This window comes from Lemur catta, chromosome 1 (assembly GCF_020740605.2).
Source record: "Lemur catta isolate mLemCat1 chromosome 1, mLemCat1.pri, whole genome shotgun sequence".
Lineage (NCBI taxonomy): Eukaryota > Metazoa > Chordata > Mammalia > Primates > Lemuridae > Lemur > Lemur catta.
Genome location: NC_059128.1, coordinates 66,028,506 through 66,048,918, shown reverse-complemented (window position 1 = coordinate 66,048,918; position 20,413 = coordinate 66,028,506). Strand labels below are relative to the sequence as shown.

Sequence of the window (20,413 nt, the reverse complement as noted above, 5' to 3'; positions counted from 1 at the left end):
CACAGGAGCATGGGACTGGGAGTGGGATTATCTCCCCCTAAGGTAATGGAGATACTCTGGCTTAAAGAGCACTGGAGCAATCCACAAAGAGCCCTGAGAAGCCAGAATAACCAGCTTCAGGAGGGCCATCTGCATACTTCTCTGGTTGAGAAAAGCAACCATTTCTAGTACCCTGGACAGGACAGCAAGGTTCCTTCAAAACTCACAATTCATTCACTCATTCATTCATTCATTCACTCACTAAGCATATGTTGAGTACCCAGGCCCTATGCAGGCTCTGAGATTAAGATCCAGTCCAGTCCCCAGCCTTCATCGAAAAACGGACGTGGCCAATTACAAGAATCAAGTGCTGTGATTGTCACTGAGAGGAAATCTGTCCAGTCTCGGGAAGTGAGGGGGTGCAGGCAGGCAGGCTCCAGGACCACTGTTACCTGGACTGAGGTATGGAGGATGGTGCTGGGGGTGGGGGAGGGGAGGCAGCATTCCTGGCAGAGAGGACAACATGTGATTACCCTGCCAAGGAAATCAGTAATGAATGAAATTACCCATCCATACAAAAAACTTACCTAAACAATAATCAGTAAATGATTGTTCAAGGTCTATTAGCAATGCCAGATTAGCTAGGGCTGTAGTTTAATAGCTCAAAAGGAAGACTACGCCTGCCAAGGGGCCATAAGCCACTGACAGGAGCAGAAACTCTGTGTTTGTTCTCTTGAAACTGTCACAGTTTAAATAGAAAAAAATGAAAATGTAGTACAAATATAGATCACACCTCTGTGAGATAGGGACTCCATTCTACAGAAAAGGAAACTGAGGGTAACAAACTTGACCTAGGATTGAACCCAGTCCTGCCTGATTCCATGCTCTTAACCATACAATGCACTACTGCCTCCCAAAGGGATGAGGGTATCCCCTGCACTGTTCAAGGAAAAGAAGTCTGACTCAGGGCTCCCAACCCTTCCAACCACTGAGAAGGGCTTATTGTAGGGTACGGTTATTTCATCCAACTATTCCAGAAACATATCCTAAACCAACTTAAGGCGGGCTTAAATCTTTCCCTTAAAATCTTCCCTCAACCTTGGTCCCTCCCTCTAACAACCACCCTCCTTGCTCAAACAGTCAATCTTCTAGAAAGCATATCTACATTCCCTCCCCTTCCCTTGTCTCTACAACACAGTCTGAGACTCTACAACCCCCTCCTCCTCCCCCCTGCCAAAGTTTCCCTTGACCTCTTATTGCCAATTGCAAATAACATTTCATTCCTTAACAATTCTCCCAGAAAGGATACTTTTGAGGGTAAACCCACCCCCGGGCATGCTGCACTTCCTCTGTGTTCCCACCACCCTACACTCACCACACCGCATTAGAATGGTTCACACATCTGTTTCTCCCATGCATGTGAGCTGTGTGAGGACAGAGACTGGTTAACAGTCATCCTTGGACCCCTGGACTTACCCAGAACTAGGCACATAATGGACACTGAATACATTTTGCTGGGTGAATAAATATCTCTGAAATCCAATTCCATCCTCACTCCCCTAAAATTTCACTGCCTTAGGAGAAAGCCCACATGGAAAGTCACCAGTGACCTCCATGTCAGTAAATACTCAATCCTTTTCTAGCTTGACCTCTCAGCAGATTGGACACTGTTGGCCATTCAATCCTTCTCAGATAGTTCTCTTCTGCCCACCGTCTCCCAGTTCTCCTCCTGTCTCTCTAGATACTCCTCTCCATCTTTTTGCAGAATACCTATCCTTCAAATGTTGGTATTCCTCAGAATGCTGTTCTAAGCCCTTCTGTCCTCCCTTTCTACTTCTTGTCCCAAGGTTATCTCATCTGTTCCCATGGTTTCAATAACCATTTATATAATGATGATTTCCAAAGGTATGTTACCAGCCCCACTGGCATGACGCCAGATACATATGAATATCCCACCACCTACTGGACATCAGCAGGCACATCAAATTCAACATATCCAAAACCGATTCCATCAATTTCTCTCAAACCCACCGCTCCTCCAGTGTTCCCCAAGTCAGTAAATGGCATCACAATCCACCCATCTACCCAAGCCAGAGACCTGGGCATCTTAATATCATCGATGACCTCTACTTGTATCTAATCAGTGTCCAAGACTTAACCAGCCTCCTCATCCCCAAGACATGACTCTAGTTCAAGCCACCATCATCTCTCACCAGGATCATGGCAACAGCTTCCTAACTGGTCTCCCTGCTTCAGTTCTGCATAGTAAAGCCAGAGTAATTTTCTAAAAACCCAGATTCTAAAATCTAAATCCCAAATATCACTCTCTTGCCTTAAAAATCTTGAGAGGTTTTCTATTGCCTTAGTAGAAAGCCCACCAAACTCCTTAACACAGTTCATGCAACAAAGATTGTAGTTTCCAAAGATGTTTCAACAATGTCTCCCATCCCACATGCCTTTCTTACAATGTGACTTTAACACTCCACACACCAAGAGGCAGGGTCTATGCCCCTCCTCGTGAGGGTGTTCTTCTGTGAATGCTTCTATCTGTAGAGTATGGCAGAATTGACACCATGTAACTTCAGAGGCTAGGTCATAAAAGGCAATGCAGCTTCCATTTTGGTTGCTGGAACACTTGTTCTGGAAGCCTTCAGCTGCCAAGTACACAGTCTAACTGCCCCAAGGCTGCCATGCTGTGAGAAAGCTCAACACAGTCCATATGGAAAGACCACATGGTAAGGGCCTGATGCAACTGGAAAAGAAAAAGAAGTCCAGATGGTCCCCATCTTCCTCAGTGCCCCCTATTCCAGCTCTTGCCACCATCCGACTGCAACCACATGCGAGACCCTGAGCTAGAACTGCCTCACTAAGCCCTTCCCAAATTCTTGAGCCACAGAAATCAGGAAAGAATAAAATGACTATTGTTTTAAGTCACTAAGTTTTAAGTGATTTGTCACACAGTGATAATAACTAGCACAATTTATAAAACCCTGAACAACCTATTTCCTGAACAACCTATAATATTTCCATGCTTACCTCTGCAGGCCATTTCTCAACATTTCCTACCTTAACTCATCCTGAACTCCTTTCAGTGACTCAAAGCTTTCACCTGCCTGAGACATTCCTCTTCTACTCTTAATTCTTCATCAGCTTAAACTTCCAAAGCGAGGGATTCTAAGCTCCTAGACTAGGACAGGTCTCCACCCAAGGCTCCCTGTGCCCCCAAAATCACAACACTCATCACAATCCATTGTAATCCTGTAGTGGGTTGCCCACCCCGATCCCCAGCATGCACCCAACCCAAGCACTCACAGAAACACACACACTCATGCACATATGCGTGCACCTTGTGCACACACATACAGCTCCATGAAAACAATGACCAGTGCTGGGAATGCAGCAAGTGCTTCATGAACATTTTTTGAATGCTCAATCTCCAGCCCTGTCCCTTTGCTAAGTTCCAAATGGGCACATCCACCTCCCATCCTACAAATAAATCCCAAATTCAACATGACCCCCTCCTCCCCTTCCCTATAAATAATGCCACTATCTACCAGTTGCCCAAACCAGAAACCTCATCTCTTCATTCAGAGAATGTTGTCAAGCTTCTCTCTGTTTCTTTGCTGGGGATACAGCGGTATACAAAACTGGCACAGAACTTACAGGCTGACACCTGATATCCCCATAGGTCTCACTGGTCGTACTGATTATACTTTCTAAATTGCTCTCATATCTATCCTTTCCTGTCCACTGCAACTGCCACTGCCCTAGTTCAGGCTTTTGTCACTTCCTGCCTGATTACTACAAGAGCTTCCGAACGGTATCTCTGCCTCCAGCCTTGCCTCCTACACTTCACCCCGGCTACATCACTCCCCTGTTTAAAATCCTTCAATGGCTCCTCATCTGCTTTAGGGTAAAATCTGCCCCCTAGGAAGGTATGGCTGTGCTCTAGCCCCTTGCCTCCCTTTGCCCCTCATATTCCACAATCCCCCAAGCACACCCACACCCGTACATCTTTTCACCTTGTGCCTTTACATTGCCTTTCCCTGTGCCTGGAATGCCCTGCCCCCTTCTTCATTCAACAGATATTTACTGAGAACCTAGCAGATGCCAGACACTGTTCTAGGTGCTGGAGATTCAGCAGTGAGTAGAACACAGCTCTTACTCTCATGATGTCTACATTCTAGAGGGAAAGACAGATAAGAAATAATAACTAGTGTCAGGTAGGGAAAAGTGCTATAAAGAAAAACAAAACAGGATAAGAGATTGAGAGTGACCATTTTAGATAGGACGGGACCCTGGTAAGGTACTATTTGTACAAAGAGGTGAATGGAGTGAAGGAACAAGCTCCACAGCACCTGGGAAAGAGCCTTCCTGGCAGAAGGAACAGTACAAAACCCGTGGGGCAGGAACATGCCACGCAAATGTGGGAAAGGCAAGAAGGCCAGCATAGCTAGAGCAAAGAGAGTGAGGGCAAGAGGTCCGAGATGATCAGAGAAGATAGTGGAGTGTGGCCTTGTAGGCCAGGGTAGAGATTTGGGTGCTTCACCCCCGCTCAACTCCTTTCGTCTTGCAGTGTTGATGCAGACGTGATCCCTGGGTGAGCCGTGCTCCACCCCTCCTAGCACTTGCCATCTACACTGTGTCTAACCAACTCCACTTGCCTGGCTCCTCCACCACACTCCACCTTTCAGCTCCGTGTTTTATAGAGCCTACCACATGCAGAAAATTTGTCTCAAAACTTTCTTCTTTTGTTCTGGTTCCATGCCCTGCAAGCAACTTCCGGATTACTAGATTGGTTTCCCAGTAACTATTGAACAGGAAGGGGATGCCTTGATAGTGAACACAGGCATTCTGGTCATTAGAAATTACACACGCATGCTCACCACTGTATACTAATGAACAGGTATTTTCATTCACACATCAGCATCTTTTATAGGTAAGTGTGACTCAACTGTTGGGAAAATGGCCCAAGTCTGGGTCATGATGACCCAAGGATGACCCACATGAGCAGCCCAGCAGAACTCCCAGATACCCCCTCTGCCTCACACTCAGCCCACCTTCCCTATTTCAGATGGCAGCCCCATCACCCCCACCTGTCCAAGCTCAAACCCCTGGCTTCACCTCTGAGAGCTCCCACATCCCCCACATCCAAAAGTCCTAGAACTTCCACCTTGTAACTATTCTTTATCCATCCCCTCATCTCTGCTCCCAAGGCCACTCTATAGCGCAGATCTTCACCACCCTTCACATGGACTCAAGTTTCAACTCCCTAAACCAGTCTCCCCACCTTCCACCCCTCCACCTTCTATCTCTTGCTCTTTCCAAAAACACTCTCCACATGGCCACCAGAGTTATCCTTCTAACCAAATCTGATCATTTCACTAGCTCCCATGCCCCTGCTTAAAATCAATAGCTTCCCCTACCTTGAAGATAAAGCCCGACCTGTTTAGGCACCCACCTTGCCCTGGGCTGTCTCCTCGAAGCCCCTCTCCCACCCCACATTCCAGCCATACCAACGACCTGGAATTCTCTGAACATTCTGGGCCCTTTTGCACCTCCACACCTTTGCACATGCAGTTTCCTCTGTGAGAAAGATCCTAGGAGACAGCTACGTATCCTTCCAAAATTCAGCTCAGACACTATGTTCTCCATGAAGTCTTCCTAAGCTCCCTACAAAAATAAAGTTCCATTCGCTGCTATGGACCACAAGAGCCATACATTATTCTTTGTTTCCCAGAACTAAATAAAGTATCTAATACATAGCATGCTCTAAATAAGTGTTTTGTGAGGGAGGGAATGAATGAAAGCTCTACACTGAAGCCCTTCTCTTGCTAAATCTGAAGATATAGCCCAAGTCCTCACTTAGACTAACCAGAGTGCCCTCCTACATCTCAGCAACTGGTTTGTGTTAGGGGCTCATTAAATGGTGGCTAAAGGAATAAACCCATGAATCATATGTCACTAAACTCTTAACAATCTCTGTTGTCCTTCCGAATCTTCTTCAGATCCCTGTGTTCGAAGTTATTAAAGACAGGACAAAGTCCAGATACTACCTGTGCAGTAATATTTATCTAACGCAACTGCTCATGGGAAAGCCAAGAAACAGCCAAGAGAGATAGTAACTTTAAACATAATAATGATAATAATAACCAATACCATACACTTGAGCAGTGATTTACGGTGTTCACTGAATCTCATTCCATTCTCACAGCAGTGTGGAAGGAAACAGTCACTGCACCTTGGCTAAGGTCACACAGCTATTAAGCCCGACCTCCACCAAAGTCTGGTGCACTTTTCACTCTACCAAAGCTGTCTCAAATGTATGCCACACACCCATGCACAAAACTCTTTTGTGCCTTTTACTCACTGGGGAGCTCTGCAGACTAATTATAACCATGGCTACTTTTCATGTATTCTCACAAGGGTGTACATGCACATGAATTGTGTGCGTGGGTGTATAAGGGTTTGAGCACTTACGTCTCCATTCCCAAATTAGAAGCAGAAAATTTTAAAGGGGTGACTGGTAGAAGTAGGCACAATGCCAGAATCAAGGAACAGCAGCTGTCAGAGATGATAGATAGAATCTATAGATAGAATCTATAAAAGAATAAAACCTGAAGAACGGAAGTCAGACCAGCAGTCTGATGCCACTGAGGAAGCAAACATTCTTCCCTACCCCAGGGGCCTGGGAAGACCTCATAGTCACGCAAGAATAGAGATGTGCAATGGTGACTCTAAGTCACCAAAAGAAATGTCAAATTATGAAAGCACCCAAACACGTCATTGGTTTTAAAGAGGTTTCAGTAAAGATGGTAAATTAATAGAATCTGGTGCTTAAATGAATGCAGCCATATTGGAAATATTACTTAGATGGAATGATCTTTCTCTACACAAGATATGTAACTATACACCCACATTTTAAAGGGCCCCAAGACCAATAGATCCTAAATAGGTTGTTTCACCAGTAAACAACCTATCAGATCATCTGCAAGTGATAGAAATTACAGATCACATTGAAGACCTCAGGGCAAACTTGCTTCTTGCAACACAAGGCAGTGCCTTTTGCAGCACCTAAACTGTTGCCGTGCATGACAAACAGCCCATATGCAGAGTCCGAGCCAGACACATGGACACACAAAACACAGGAGAACCCCACAGAAGACAGCCAGTTCTCTACAAAAGAGTAAAATCAGGGGGCCTGGAGAGGAAGCTGAGGAGTAAGTGGGGCAGTGGAGAAATTGAAAAAGAAAAGAACATCAGCTGACCGGAGAGGGGTGATCTACGGAGCAACTGCACCTGGTGCAAAATTCCTGCACCCCAGGAGGCCCCTTACACTGACTGTCTAAGCTTCTCCAAGGTTGTGGGGTGGAAGGCAGCTCCAAGGTCCTAGGGTCTCCCAGGTTGGAAGGGCATTTTTCAAGAACAGAGGCACCTGAGGGATGGGGCTACAGAGGATCATCCTCTCAGCACCTGCATGTGGCTTTGCTGAATGTAAAGATTTAAATAATATTTTATTTATGAGATGGATTAAAAAGTCAAGGTGGGCCGGGTGCGGTGGCTCACGCCTGTAATCCTAGCATACTGGGAGGCCGAGGGGGATGGATCCCTCGAGGTCAGGAGTTCAAGACCAGCCTGAGCAAGAGCAAGACCCCCGTCTCTACTAAAAATAAAAAGAAATGATCTGGACAGCTAAAATTATATATATAGAAAAAAATTAGCCGGGCATGGTGGTGCATGCCTGTAATCCCAGCTACTCGGGAGGCTGAGGCAGAAGGATTGCTTAAGCCCAGGAGTTTGAGGTTGCTGTGAGCTTGACGCCATGGCACTCTAGCCAGGGCAAAAGAGCGAGACTCTGTCTCCAATAAATAAATAAATAAATAAGTCAAAGTGGATTAAAATAACAGTTTTAAGAATCTAGCCCACAGAAATATTCACACAAGAGCAAAAAGATATGCACTGAAGCATTATTGTAAGACTGAAAAATTGGGACCAATGTACGTGGCCATTAACAGAAGACTGGTAAAATAACCACAATACATCCTTAAAATCAACACAGACTCACATGAAGCATTAAAAAAAAAGTAGATGTGTAAGTAGAATAGAATGCCACTGAAATACTGGGAGGAAAGGACACTGTAGAATTATATGTAGAACAGTATGATCTCATTTTTGTAAAGGAACAAAATTACACCTCTTGAAGGAGCAAGAAAAAAAATCAAGAAGATCTTGCAAACTGCTAACGGTGGAAGTTGAAGGAAAGGTGAGTTGCTTTCTTCTTTTTTGTTACACTGTAGTACTGTTTGAATTTTCACACAAAGCATACATTAATTTAAATAAATAAATATATGTGTGTATGTGTGTATACATACACATATTTATGTTGTCAGAAGCATTCCTTTCCATCTCCTGCTTACCCCCCTGGCTGGACTCCCACCCCAGCTCTGCCAGCCCCAACCCCACCATCTCCTGCCACATCCCCAGCCCCACTTACAGATGCAGGCAGCAGCCAGTAGGCGAACGGCAGTGTAGGGGGCGAAGCAGCTCGGGAATAAAGGCTGCACTATGTAGTTGGCAAAGGTGATGGCAATGACGGCCTGGCTGGTGGGCTCGATGATGAGCAGGGAGGTCCAGAGTCTGATGAAGGCAAGGAATCCCCCGAAGGCCTCCAGGATGTAGGCATAGCTGGCCCCAGATTTCTTAATGGTGGTGCCCAGTTCCGCATAACAGAGGGCCCCAAAGACAGAGAAGAGGCCCCCGACAGACCAGATGACCAGGGAGAGGCCAAAGGAGGCACTGTACATGAGCACGCCCTTGGGGGAGACAAAGATGCCCGAGCCAATCATGTTCCCCACAATCAGGCACACGCCGTTAAGCAGCGAGATCTCCTTCTTCAGCTTTACCTGCTCAGACCCTGGGCTGGCCCCATCACCCAAAGGGGAGGCATCCGCCTCATGCTGGGACGCTACTTCATACTTAACGCTGTCAGCCATGGTGGGGAAGGAGCGGAAAACCTTCACCAGCTTCCTGGCATTGCCCTCTAAGGAAGAAAGATGATGATATATTTTGGATGGTTTACAATTACATAGAACCTCTACCCACCAGCCACGGGGCCAACATGGACAGTCCACCCACCGCCTCAGAGACCTCTCTCTTGCTTCCCACCTCCAAATGACCTCTTCTCCAGCTGGCTCATCAAAACAACCCCAACCTGAATTTTTTTTTTTTTGAGACAGAGTCTCGCTCTGTTGCCCGGGCTAGAGTGAGTGCCATGGCATCAGCCTAGCTCACAGCAACCTCAAACTCCTGGGCTTAAGCGATCCTACTGCCTCAGCCTCCCGAGTAGCTAGGACTACAGGCATGCGCCACCATGCCTGGCTAATTTTTTCTATATATATTTTAGTTGGGCAGATAATTTCTATTTTTAGTAGAGACGGGGGGCGGGGGGGAGGTCTCGCTCTTGCTCAGGCTGGTCTCGAACTCCTGACCTCGAGGGATCCTGACCTCAAGGGATCCACCCCCTTGGTCTCCCAGAGTGCTAGGATTATAGGCACGAGCCACCGCACCCGGCCCCCAACCTGAATTTTTAAGGGAAGATACTCTCCCCAGAGAGAAAGCATCTGTCTCTCATCATTAGGATGATACTGCCCACCTGGCTTACTAAAAGGAAACTAAATCCTGGTTCTTTCTGGGCCTGCTATGATACCGGCATGGGGGCAGCTTGGCTGCTCCCAGGGATAACCATAGTGGTTTGAGCCTGAGTTGTCAGCCTTACCCAAAAAGGTCTGTCTTTCCTCCAATTTCAATTTCAGCTCTCACCTGTGCTGAGATGCAATATTAGGAACCCACCTTCCAAGCAGCCAATCTGTGAGATCTGCTCCTGGTGCTGCTCTTTTCCCCACAGACTCTACTCTGGCAGAGATCTGCTGGAAACCCACAACTACCCCCTACTCAGGGAGTATCCCTTAACCCGCAGCCCTGGCAAAGCCCGAGCAGCCACATCCTACCCTGAAAGAAGGCAGGCTATTCTCCTCTTTCCTGCTGCCTTGCCTTGCCCAGACACCTTTCCCAATCTCTAATATTCCAGGCCTCCTGCCATCAAATCCCTCACATCAGCATAGCTGCAGCACCCAAAAAAGTGTGAATGAGAGAAGGGTGATCCAAATGTAGCAGAACCCAGGGGTGTCTGGAGGCAGCTGACGACTGCTCCCCACCCCAGAGTAGCCGCTGGAGAGACACCACCCAAAGCCAAGGCAAGGAAACAGCTGAAGCCGGCAGGGCTGCCAATGCTGAGAAACAGAGCAGGAGACAGCTGAGAAGAAGAACAGCAGCTAGTCAAACAAGTTGAGAGGTACTAAGGCAAGAGGCACTTGGAGACAAAGTGACAGGACACTGCAGAGCAGGGAGGGTGGGACGCACACTCACTCCCTGGTCCTGGATATAAGCAGGTTCCCACAGCAGTGGCCGGCAGCCGTCAGGGAGAGAGATGCCCTCCAGGATCCCCGATCCCTGCTGCAAGGCTCTTCCTTTTCAGCCTGCAGTAAAAGGGAAGGCCAGACAAAATGCCTGTGGCTTTAAGTCAAGAAGGGTGGAGGGAGGGGAAAAGGAGTGTTAAGTAACCTTCTGGGTCCAAGGTTCACTGCCCATTCACATCTGGGCAAAAAGGGGGGCTAGCTCTTGGCTCAGCACTTTCTGTGATAAGAAGGCACTCTCAGGAATCTCCTTTGTCAGCTCTGCTCTGGGACTGGGGGCCCAGAAGAAAGGACAGTCAGCTGGGTGCAGTTTCTGTAGTCCTTGAGGAAGGGTCCAGAAGGAATGCACAGCACTCTCTCTCTGGGTCCTCTGTGCTCCACCCTAGCCTCTCCTCTCACTCCAAGCAATTTTAAAAGGCAGGAAGATGCACAGTGTGACATAAAGGCTTGTTCACATGCTGAGATTAGAGGAAGTGTAAGAGCAGTCCCCTCACAGTGATTAGGCGCCCTAAGAGGAGAACTCTGCACACTTCCCCATGCAGAGAGATGGGTGGCTTCCCCTAAACTTGGGCCACTACCCCAATGTCTGAGGCTAAAGCTACTTCCAAGGAAACAAGGTTAAGAGATCAAACCTCTAACAGCATCCCCACCCAACCCACCTGCCCTTTTATCCTTAAGAAAACATACCAAGATCTTTCAGATAAGCATAAATTCCTATAAACACGTTCGTCAAATACAAGTTTACTCTACTTTCCTAAAAAAAAATGAAGAAATAAAATTTTGCTGAGTTATCTTGGACAGACAGGCCCAGAACAGCCAGAAGCAGCTGGGCACCTTTTGGAAATTACATAGTTTAATCTATCTTTATAGTCTACTTGAAACCTGGTATTCTGGGTCTCTTCTACCAACAGAAATATACCATAAACCTTCTGAAACCCAACTGTCTATTCCTTCTCACACCCTTCCTAGCCCTCTTTGGTTATTCTATAACCAGGCAGTAGAGATCTAAAAATTCTGGTAGGGTGTGGTGGCTCATGCCTGTAATCCTAGCACTCTGGGAGGCCGAAGCAGGAGGATCCCTCAAGGTCGGGAGTTCAAGACCAGCCTGAGCATGAGCGAGACCCCCGTCTCTACTAAAAATAGAAAGAAATTATCTGGACAACTAAAAATATATATAGAAAAAAATTAGCCGGGCATGGTGGCACATGCCTGTAGTCCCAGCTACTCTGGAGGCTGAGGCAGAAGGATCGCTTGAGCCCAGGAGTTTGAGGTTGCTGTGAGCTAGGCCGACACCACAGCACTCTAGCCCGGGCAACAGAGTGAGACTCTGTCTCAAAAAGATAAAAAAAGAAGAAAAAAAAATTCCTGGGAGACTTATCTCTACCCTATACCCTCCCATTCTAGCCCCTTAAACTTTTAATTTAAAACAGGAGGGGGATCCCAAGACAGCCTCAAAAAATCTGAAATCCATCCAGAGACTGTCCTTTTGTGCCAGGACCCCGCTCCCCAAATGCTCCTGTAATAATCATAGCATGTATTGAGCACTTACCCAGGCCAGACACACTGCTAAGCACTTAAACACCTTATCTCATCAAACCCTCCCTGCATCCCCTTAAAACAGGTACTAAGTCACTAGCCAGGGTGCCAAAGTAGAGAAGGAGGTCAGTAGGCTAAACTCCAGAGCTCACACACTCTCAGCCCAGAACTATACTATCTCCCCACCTCCCCACGGCTCTGACCAGCCCCCGTCTCTAGGAGGCTTTCCTTTTAGACAGAAAAGCCTACAGGTGGCTTCCTACTGAATTACCTGGGGCAGGCTGTGATTAGATTAAAAAGAAAGCCTCTGGCTGGGGCGGTGGCTCAGGCCAGTAATTCTAGCACTCTGGGAGGCCAAGGCAGGCAGGTGGATCCTTTGAGCTCAGGAGGTCAAAACCAGCCTGAGCAAGAGTGAGACCCTATCTCTACTAAAAAAATAGAAATTAGTTGGACAACTAAAAATATACAGAAAAAATTAGCCGGGCATGGTGGTGCATGCCTGTAAGCCCAGCTACTGTAGAGGCTGAGGCAGGAGGATTGCTTGAGCCCAGGAGTTTGAGGTTGCTGTGAGCTAGGCTGACGCCAGGGCACTCTAGCCCAGGCAAGAGTGAGATTCTGTCTCAAAAAAGAAAGAAAGGTGGAGGGAGTCGGGCAGCACAGCGGGCAAAGGAAGGGGTGAGGGAGGGGGAAAGCAGTGTTAAGTAACCTTCTGGGTCCAAGGTTCACTGCCCATTCACATCTGGGCAAAAAGGGGGGCTAGCTCTTGGCTCAGCACTTTCTGTGATAAGAAGGCACTCTCAGGAATCTCCTTTGTCAGCTCTGCTCTGGGACTGGGGGCCCAGAAGAAAGGACAGTCAGCTGGGTGCAGTTTCTGTAGTCCTTGAGGAAGGGTCCAGAAGGAATGCACAGCACTCTCTCTCTGGGTCCTCTGTGCTCCACCCTAGCCTCTCCTCTCACTCCAAGCAATTTTAAAAGGCAGGAAGGTGCACAGTGTGACATAAAGGCTTGTTCACATGCTGAGATTAGAGGAAGTGTAAGAGCAGTCCCCTCACAGTGATTAGGCGCCCTAAGAGGAGAACTCTGCACACTTCCCCATGCAGAGAGATGGGTGGCTTCCCCTAAACTTGGGCCACTACCCCAATGTCTGAGGCTAAAGCTACTTCCAAGGAAACAAGGTTAAGAGATCAAACCTCTAACTGCATCCCCACCCAACCCACCTGCCCTTTTATCCTTAAGAAAACAGCCCGGGCATGGTGGCTCAGGCCTATAATCCTAGCACTCTGGGAGGCCCAGGCAGGTGGATCGCTCAAGGTCAGGAGTTTGAGACCAGCCTGAGCAAGAGCGAGACCGCATCTCTACTAAAAGTACAAAGAAATTATCTGGCCAACTAAAAATATTTATAGAAAAAATTAGCCGGGCATGGTGGAGCATGCCTGTAGTCCCAGCTACTCGGGAGGCTGAGGCAGGAGGATCACTTGAGCTCAGGAGTTTGAGGTTGCTGTGAGCTAGGCTGACACCACGGCACTCACTCTAGCCTGGGCAACAGAGCGAGACTCTGTCTCAAAAAAAAAAAAGAGAGAAAACATACCAAGATCTTTGGGATAAGCATAAATTCCTATAAACACGTTCGTCAAATACAAGTTTATTCTACTTTCCTAAAAAAAAGTGAGGAATAAAATTTTGCTGAGTTATCTTGGACAGACAGGCCCAGAATAGCCAGAAGCAGCTGGGCACCTTTTGGAAATCACATAGTTTAATCTATCTTTATAGTCTACTTGAAACCTGGTATTCTGGGTCTCTTCTACCAACAGAAATATACCATAAACCTTCTGAAATCCAACTGTCTGTCCTTTCTCACACCCTTCCTAGCCCTCTTTGGTTATTCTATAACCAAACAGTAGAGATCTGAAAATTCTGGTAGGGTGTGGTGGCTCATGCCTGTAATCCTAGCACTCTGAGAGGCCAAGGCGGGAGGATCCCTGGAGGTCAGGAGTTGGAGACCAGCCTGAGCAAGAGCGAGACCCCCATCTCTACTAAAACTAGAAAAAAATGATATGGACAGCTAAAAATATATATAGAGAAAATATTAGCCGGGCATGGTGGCGGCATGCCTGTAGTCCCAGCTACTCTGGAGGCTGAGACAGGAGGATTGCTTGAGCCCAGGAGTTTGAGGTTGCTGTGAGCTAGGCTGATGCCAGGGCACTCTACCCTGGCTGGGCAACAGAGCCAGACTCTGTTTCAAAAAAAAAAAAAATGAAATAAAAAGAAAGCCTCTGCCACTGAGCCTAGAGTAACCCTCGAACAAAGCTTGTTCATCTTTCCTGGCTACTCCTTCACTTTCTCATTCTGTGCGGGGATGAGAGGTGATTACAAGTTCTCTTGGCAGTTCTGCTATTGCTAGGGTACCCACTTCTAAAGCAAACAAAAACACATGCAAACACACCATCAAGCCTGCCCTTTTAAGGCCAAATTCACTGGCACCATGGGGTAGGCATGCGTCCTCATGTGATAGAAAGAAAGAAAGGAAGGCCCAAGGGAAGAGATGACTGTGAGGGTTCGTGGAAAGAGAAGTGTGCAAGTACTTCCTGACTGGTGGTATCTGAAAGTGAAGTCCCCTTCGCCAAATCTTGAGACAAAATTGCCAGGGGATGAAACCCACGCTCCAGGGAACAGCATGCCCTAGTGGTCGCACCAGGAAGGGCTACGAGTGGAATCTCCTTTCTAACCTGCTTCAGTGGGCCTGCACCAACTGGGCAAGGAAGGCTGCCATTCACGGAGAAGGTGAAGCCTCTCTTTTCTCAACCACTGCCTAGCACCGTGGGCAGGAAGGCACCATCTTTGGCAGATCACATTCCTCCCAAAGGCCCTGGGTCTCAGGGTAATGCTTCCACCTTTTAGGCAGCCTGGGACCAGCAGCACCCCTAGGATCTCCTGAGGGTGCTCTCCCACCCCAGGCTTTACAGAAGAAACCTCGTGATAAAACAGCGCCCCTTGTCATCCTCCCCTGTCTGAGGTGCACTCATCTCTGAGGACCTCGTGGAGATTAAGGACAACACAGTCATCCCACAGCCTGTGGAACAAATTTCAGATTCAGAAGGAGGCAGCAGGGTCCCCAGCAGCAGTGCCTGACAAAGCAGCCGGTGGAACCCCTCACCCTGACCCTACCTTTGAATGGCAACACCAAAACACACTTCCTCCAGGAACTAGCGCACAGTTCAGGGTCCTGGCTCCTTAGCCTAGCTCAAAGAGCTACTGTGAGAACACACTTTTGCCCCCAGAAGCCCCGTGTCCTGCCTTCCTGTCTCCAATTGTACTGCCTCCTCTGACAACAGAAACAGAAAACAGATAAACTCTGGTATGGTTTGCTTTCCCCATCACTCCAAGCTCAGAGCTCAGCTCCTCCCTTCCCGGTTCTCCGTTTGTTTTTCTATATTCCGCTGTGTCTAAGACAGTCCCTTTAAAAAAAAAAAAAAAGTGAAACAAGAAAGAAATTGTTTACTCCTGTGGCAAGGGCTTCCATTAACGAAGGGATGCAGTCTCTGGACAGAGAGTTCTGCTCAGGGAGTGCCAGGGCTGGGACCAGGAAACACACAGCTCCTGGGTCTCCGTTCAGCCGATTCAGCTCCATCCTCCTCCTGCACTTCCCCTCTCGCGCGCCCATTGTCCCTCCTCTCCCACCTCTTACCTGTCCCTTGATCTTTGGGCAGGTGCTGGGGGGAGAGATTACCAGCATGCAGTGAGGGGTGGGAGGGGAAGGTGCTAGTTAGGGGAACCAAGGGTATGGCTCCTGCTGCAGCAGCTGTTGACTCTGAGGAGCAGAAAAGAGAGAGGGTGACGGGACTGAAATGCAAAACAGGAAAACACATGTGCAACTCTGGCCGGCAGCGGGGAGGGGCCAGGGGACGGGGACGGGCTGAAGCTGGGACTGCCTGGTCGGACCCAGAGGACCTCCAAGCCTGCCAGCCTCCGGGCACCTTCTCCACTCTCAGTCTCAGCTCCTCCTCCTCCCTACCTCAGCCCCCGTTCTTCCTTGTTGCTGTACATTTATTTACTGAGCACTTACTCTTTCCCCATGATTTACAGTGCCCTCCGATGTCCCTTAAAAATCCCTCCTCCCCCGCATTCCATTTCCTACTCATCTCCCACTCACATCTCCTTTGTCCTTCAGAGGGCATACGATCCCACGGGTAGGGCAACAAAACTCTGCAGTCCCATCTCAAGAGTTTCAGTGCCATTTCAGCCCCTAAAGCAAGCCAAGGAAGGCCACCTGTGGAGCTACAGCCAAGCGCACACTCAAACACCAAGCAAGCCCACTCACAGCGCAGATCCCCAACTGGTTCAGGTGATGTTGATGTGTCATCAGGTAAGAGCCAACTGGGCCTTGGCACCCAGAGCAGGCTGAGCAGTTGGCAGCCCTTCAAACCAATGTTATTTAAATATCTGTTGAATGTTGACTTGGCAGAAGTAGGGAAAATACTGATTTTCCTGGAATAAAAACTGTGTAAGCCTCTTTATATTCCAAGTTAGAGATTATTGCATAAATTCATCACATGCAATTTTCTGAAGCAGACAACTTCTTGGTAGGCATATTAAACCACTTATAATGTAGACAATAGCATAAATCTCTGTCCTCAGGGAGCAGCACTTCACAATGCATCACACATTTTCAGAATTCCAGCTGTGACTGATGCCTTTAGGCAACTGTCAGCTGGCTGGACTCTGGGCTACACCCTGCAACTTGCACCTGTGTCTTGCAAAATTACCCCAGAGACAGGTGGTCCAGGTAAGGAGTTGTCAAGTATTCTAAGTCACTGGATGGGAGCCAATGTACATTTCCACAAGACATAGAAATCAGAATTCACTAGCACCAAATATCTGAATTACTCCAAGGATAATTTAGTGCCCTTTAGACCCAGGCTACTACCCAGCTGGTCGGCCCCTTAACTGCACACTGGGGCCAGGTCCAAGTTGTGAGGAAAGTCCTAAGAAAGGAGATAGAAAGCTGCCCCTTGTCTGCCACTGGCTCCTTCTCTCTCCCTCACTCCTCTCCAGCCACACTGGACTCCCTGCTGTGGCCACACAGCCAGTATGCTCCCACCTCAAAGCTTTTGCAATTCCTGTTCTGCCGGCCTGGAACGTTCATTCCCGGTGTTGTTTTTTTGTTGTCACTTCCCCCACTAGAATGTAAGCATCAGAAGAGCTTTGTTCACCACTGCATCACACAGTGCAAGGCTCATACAGGTAGTCAATAAATATTTGTTGGATGAATAAATTAATCAATGAACAATGTTGATTCTCCTTGACTGACATCCCGGCTGGCTGGGCTGCCAGGCAGGTCCTTGAATTTGCTCTCCAGGCCCCCCTGTGTCGCTGCTGCCCTGGCTCCTAAGCAAGGAGTATTTGGAGAGGTACTTATTTTTTTGGACAGTAATGAGTTGAAGGGAAGAAAAGTATGTTTTTCGCAGTTTTACTGGGAAGCCTAGAATGGCCTGAAATGGATTTTTTGTTTCATTAATGGGAAACGCAAGACAAAACAAAAAGCCCCTTATCTCCGGGAAGTTCTTGGCTGTTCTGTCCCACACCCGGGCTCAGGTGACCGGTCCAGGCGCAGCGTGGAGGTGGCGAGAGTAGTGCTACACGACAGCCGCCAACGCATTAAAGAGCAGAGAAGGCACAGAGCGGCGAGCGCTCAGGTTCACGCAAATGCTGGTGGGCTCAAGAAGAGCGGAACCGCAAACCCCTAAGCGTGAACTCTTCTTCCCGCACCCTGCACCGCCCGTCCCCCACCTCCAGCTTTCCCCTCCCCCGCGATCCTCGGTGGCCTGTCCCTCGCCCCTTCCCATCCCCCCTCCGCCCCCGCCCAGCCAGCTCTCGGCGCTCACCTTTGCCCCTTTCTCCCACATTCCCTCCCACCCACCCACTCTGGCTTTCTCCGGGCCCCCGCCGTTTCCCTTTATTTCTCCCTTGCCCTTGGGCCCCGGGGTCCATGTCCGCGGCCCCACGCGCTCGCCTTCCTTGCCGAGCCCCGACCACCCACCGTCCGCCCTCAGTGCCCCTTGGAAGAGCTGGGTCGCCCCTGACGTCCAGGTCTGGCTGCGGGGGTCGACCTGGGCTCTGCCTTGGAGACCAGGACCTCACCCGACTGGGCGTCCCTTTCGTTCCCTCCACCTGCCCAAGCAGCCCCCGCCCTTCCCCGACCCTAGGAAGCGCTAGAAGAGGAGGCTGTGGTGGCTGTAGGCGAAGGGAGCAAAGGTCCGAGAACCGAGAGGCTCCCTTGCGCTCTCCTCGCTCCGGCACAGCTTCACTGCCCGGGGGAAATGAAAATGACTGCGGATACCCTTAGAGACTAGTCCTTCGTCCCAGGAACGCTCAGCTTCCTCTTCCCTCCCTCCCAATCCAGCTCGAGCAGACGGCCAGACGGGGGTCTGGGCAAGAGCCCCAAACCCTGGCAACCTGCCTCCAGCCCGGAGACGCTCGGCTGGAACTCCGTATGGCCCCTAGCCTGGGAAGCCCCTTGCTGGGGCGGGGGGGGGCGGGGGGGTGAAGGAGGGGCGGTGCCTGCTTGGATCCGGGGGAGGGGTCTCCCGGAAGGCCGTCTCTTGCACGCCAGGTTCCCGACTCCCCGCCCCCCTGGTGCAGATGTTGCGTCAGCTCCGAAATTCCAAATTAAGGAAAGTGGTCTCCTCCAGGCCTGGAAGATGTCGCGCAATGGAGCCGCCGCCAGGAGGCAGCACTTAATCAAGAATGTCCGGGCCATGGGTGTCCGGGAGGTGGGAGTCTCCAGAGCACCTTTCATCGGAAGATCTTAGCCGCACCCCACGTAACAAAAGAGGGGATTACTGAACTAATTTAAGAAAAGGGATCTGGAAATGTTTCGCCAGGTTTTGAGGCTAAAAGATAAATAGTACAATTACCTTTTGGATGATCCAGCTTTGGCATTTTTGAAAGCCAATGTTGCCTCTCTGCAGAGAGCCACAGAGAGCCACCCGCCTTCAAGGCCAGTCTGGTGGAAAGGCACAGAGCTTAAGGGACTTCCCAGCTGCCTGGCAAGAAGGAAGAGTGTAGCCCATCTTGAAGCTAGGTCATTTAACATAGAATTTAGCCAATACTCATTTAGCAGAGATTTGACAGGTCTGGGAAAAGAAGAGGATATGTTACAATAAATTATGTAACTAGTAAGGAAATAATATTCTAAGTAGTGTATTGTGTGGGTGATTTATAGGCTTTAGTTCTCACATTTCTTGACAGTGATTTGATCTTTGTGCTGTGCTAGAGAGGAAGATAATGAAAGAATCCCAGAACACTTCCCACTCCTCTCCACAACTTCTTCACCTTAGAATTTTGTCACATGCATGTAAAAAGGGGAAGAGGTTGCAAAACGAAGTGGAATTGACTACCCAGAGTCAGCTTCACTTATGTTTCTTCTCCAACGTCATTATTAATCACAACGATTAAAAGTCCCCTAATTTTCCAGAGAAATGCACTTGTACAAAAGTAACTGCATAAATACAGATTCACAGAACAGAAGGATGTTAGACAAAAACATAAGTGGATAACAAAATGTTAAAGCCAAATAAAATACAGGGCATGATGCTTATGAAAGGCAAAGGAGTTTAAGAGAGGAAAGAGATGAAGCTCAGATGCCTGATGCTTCACATTGCTCTTAACTCCAGTCTTTGCCAGATGAAGTCCAGAGGTTAAAAGACATTCACTTTAGGGCGACAAAGCTGGTTTCCTGTGGCTTCTGAGGCTGATGAAGTCATCGAGGAGTGCTGTCCAGGTGCCAGACCCCTCCCTCCAATAGTGTTCCATGAGGTCTCTGAGAATGCTGATGATGTTAGTTGTCAGCGCTCTGTGTTTTCTCTTGCTCTCTCAAAATTTTAACCCATATTTCCTGCTATTTATTTCCCATGGATTGTCCCCCTGCCACATCACACTAACCATGTCAAAGGCTGAACTTGTCTTCCTTCCAAAGACCCTTCCCCTCCCAGATTTCCCAGTTCCAGTCAAACTTCCCATCCTCCAGCTCTGGCTCCTTGTCTCCCACAGCTATTAAATAATTGCACATGTCTATTTTTGCATGCTGTGTTCATATTATACATATTATTTTGTTCACCTAAATGCACGTGCCCTTTTCTATGACTTTGCAAAGGGATGGTGTCCCTGTTGTGTATGAGCTACTAACAGATAGGAGTGTTGCTGTGTCAATTTCTTTATATATTAATAGTATAGGTGGTAGTGCTAGCCTGTCATTTTTTTCTGTCCATCGTGAGTGTTGGCACTTAGGTTATTCTTTGACCCTTTGACTTCTACTACTTGATTCTGCAACTGTAAACTATGGGATTCCAGTGCTGTCTACCTCAGCTGTCTAGATGGAAGATGTTGGGCAATGAACCATCTTTGGGACCAGCCAAAGGCTCAGAGAG

At 48.4% G+C, this 20,413-nt stretch overlaps 1 protein-coding gene across 3 annotated transcripts in view; it reads right to left on the bottom strand.

Annotated features, from left to right (window-relative positions):
- Window positions 1–15,820, bottom strand: part of SLC7A7 (solute carrier family 7 member 7) — a 33,875-nt gene extending 18,055 nt beyond the window's left edge. Inside the window, exons 1-3 of one of the 3 annotated variants that reach the window (XM_045526037.1) lie at window positions 15,673–15,820; window positions 10,399–10,514; window positions 8,474–9,019 (exon numbers count right to left, since the gene is read on the bottom strand). In XM_045526037.1, the coding sequence (XP_045381993.1) occupies window positions 8,474–8,972 (499 nt within the window). In that variant the 5' untranslated portion in view covers window positions 8,973–9,019; window positions 10,399–10,514; window positions 15,673–15,820. The remainder of the gene's footprint in view (window positions 1–8,473; window positions 9,020–10,398; window positions 10,515–15,672) is intronic. The other 2 variants (XM_045526029.1, XM_045526046.1) reach the window with 2 other exon arrangements.
- Between the last annotated feature and the right edge of the window lie 4,593 nt (window positions 15,821–20,413).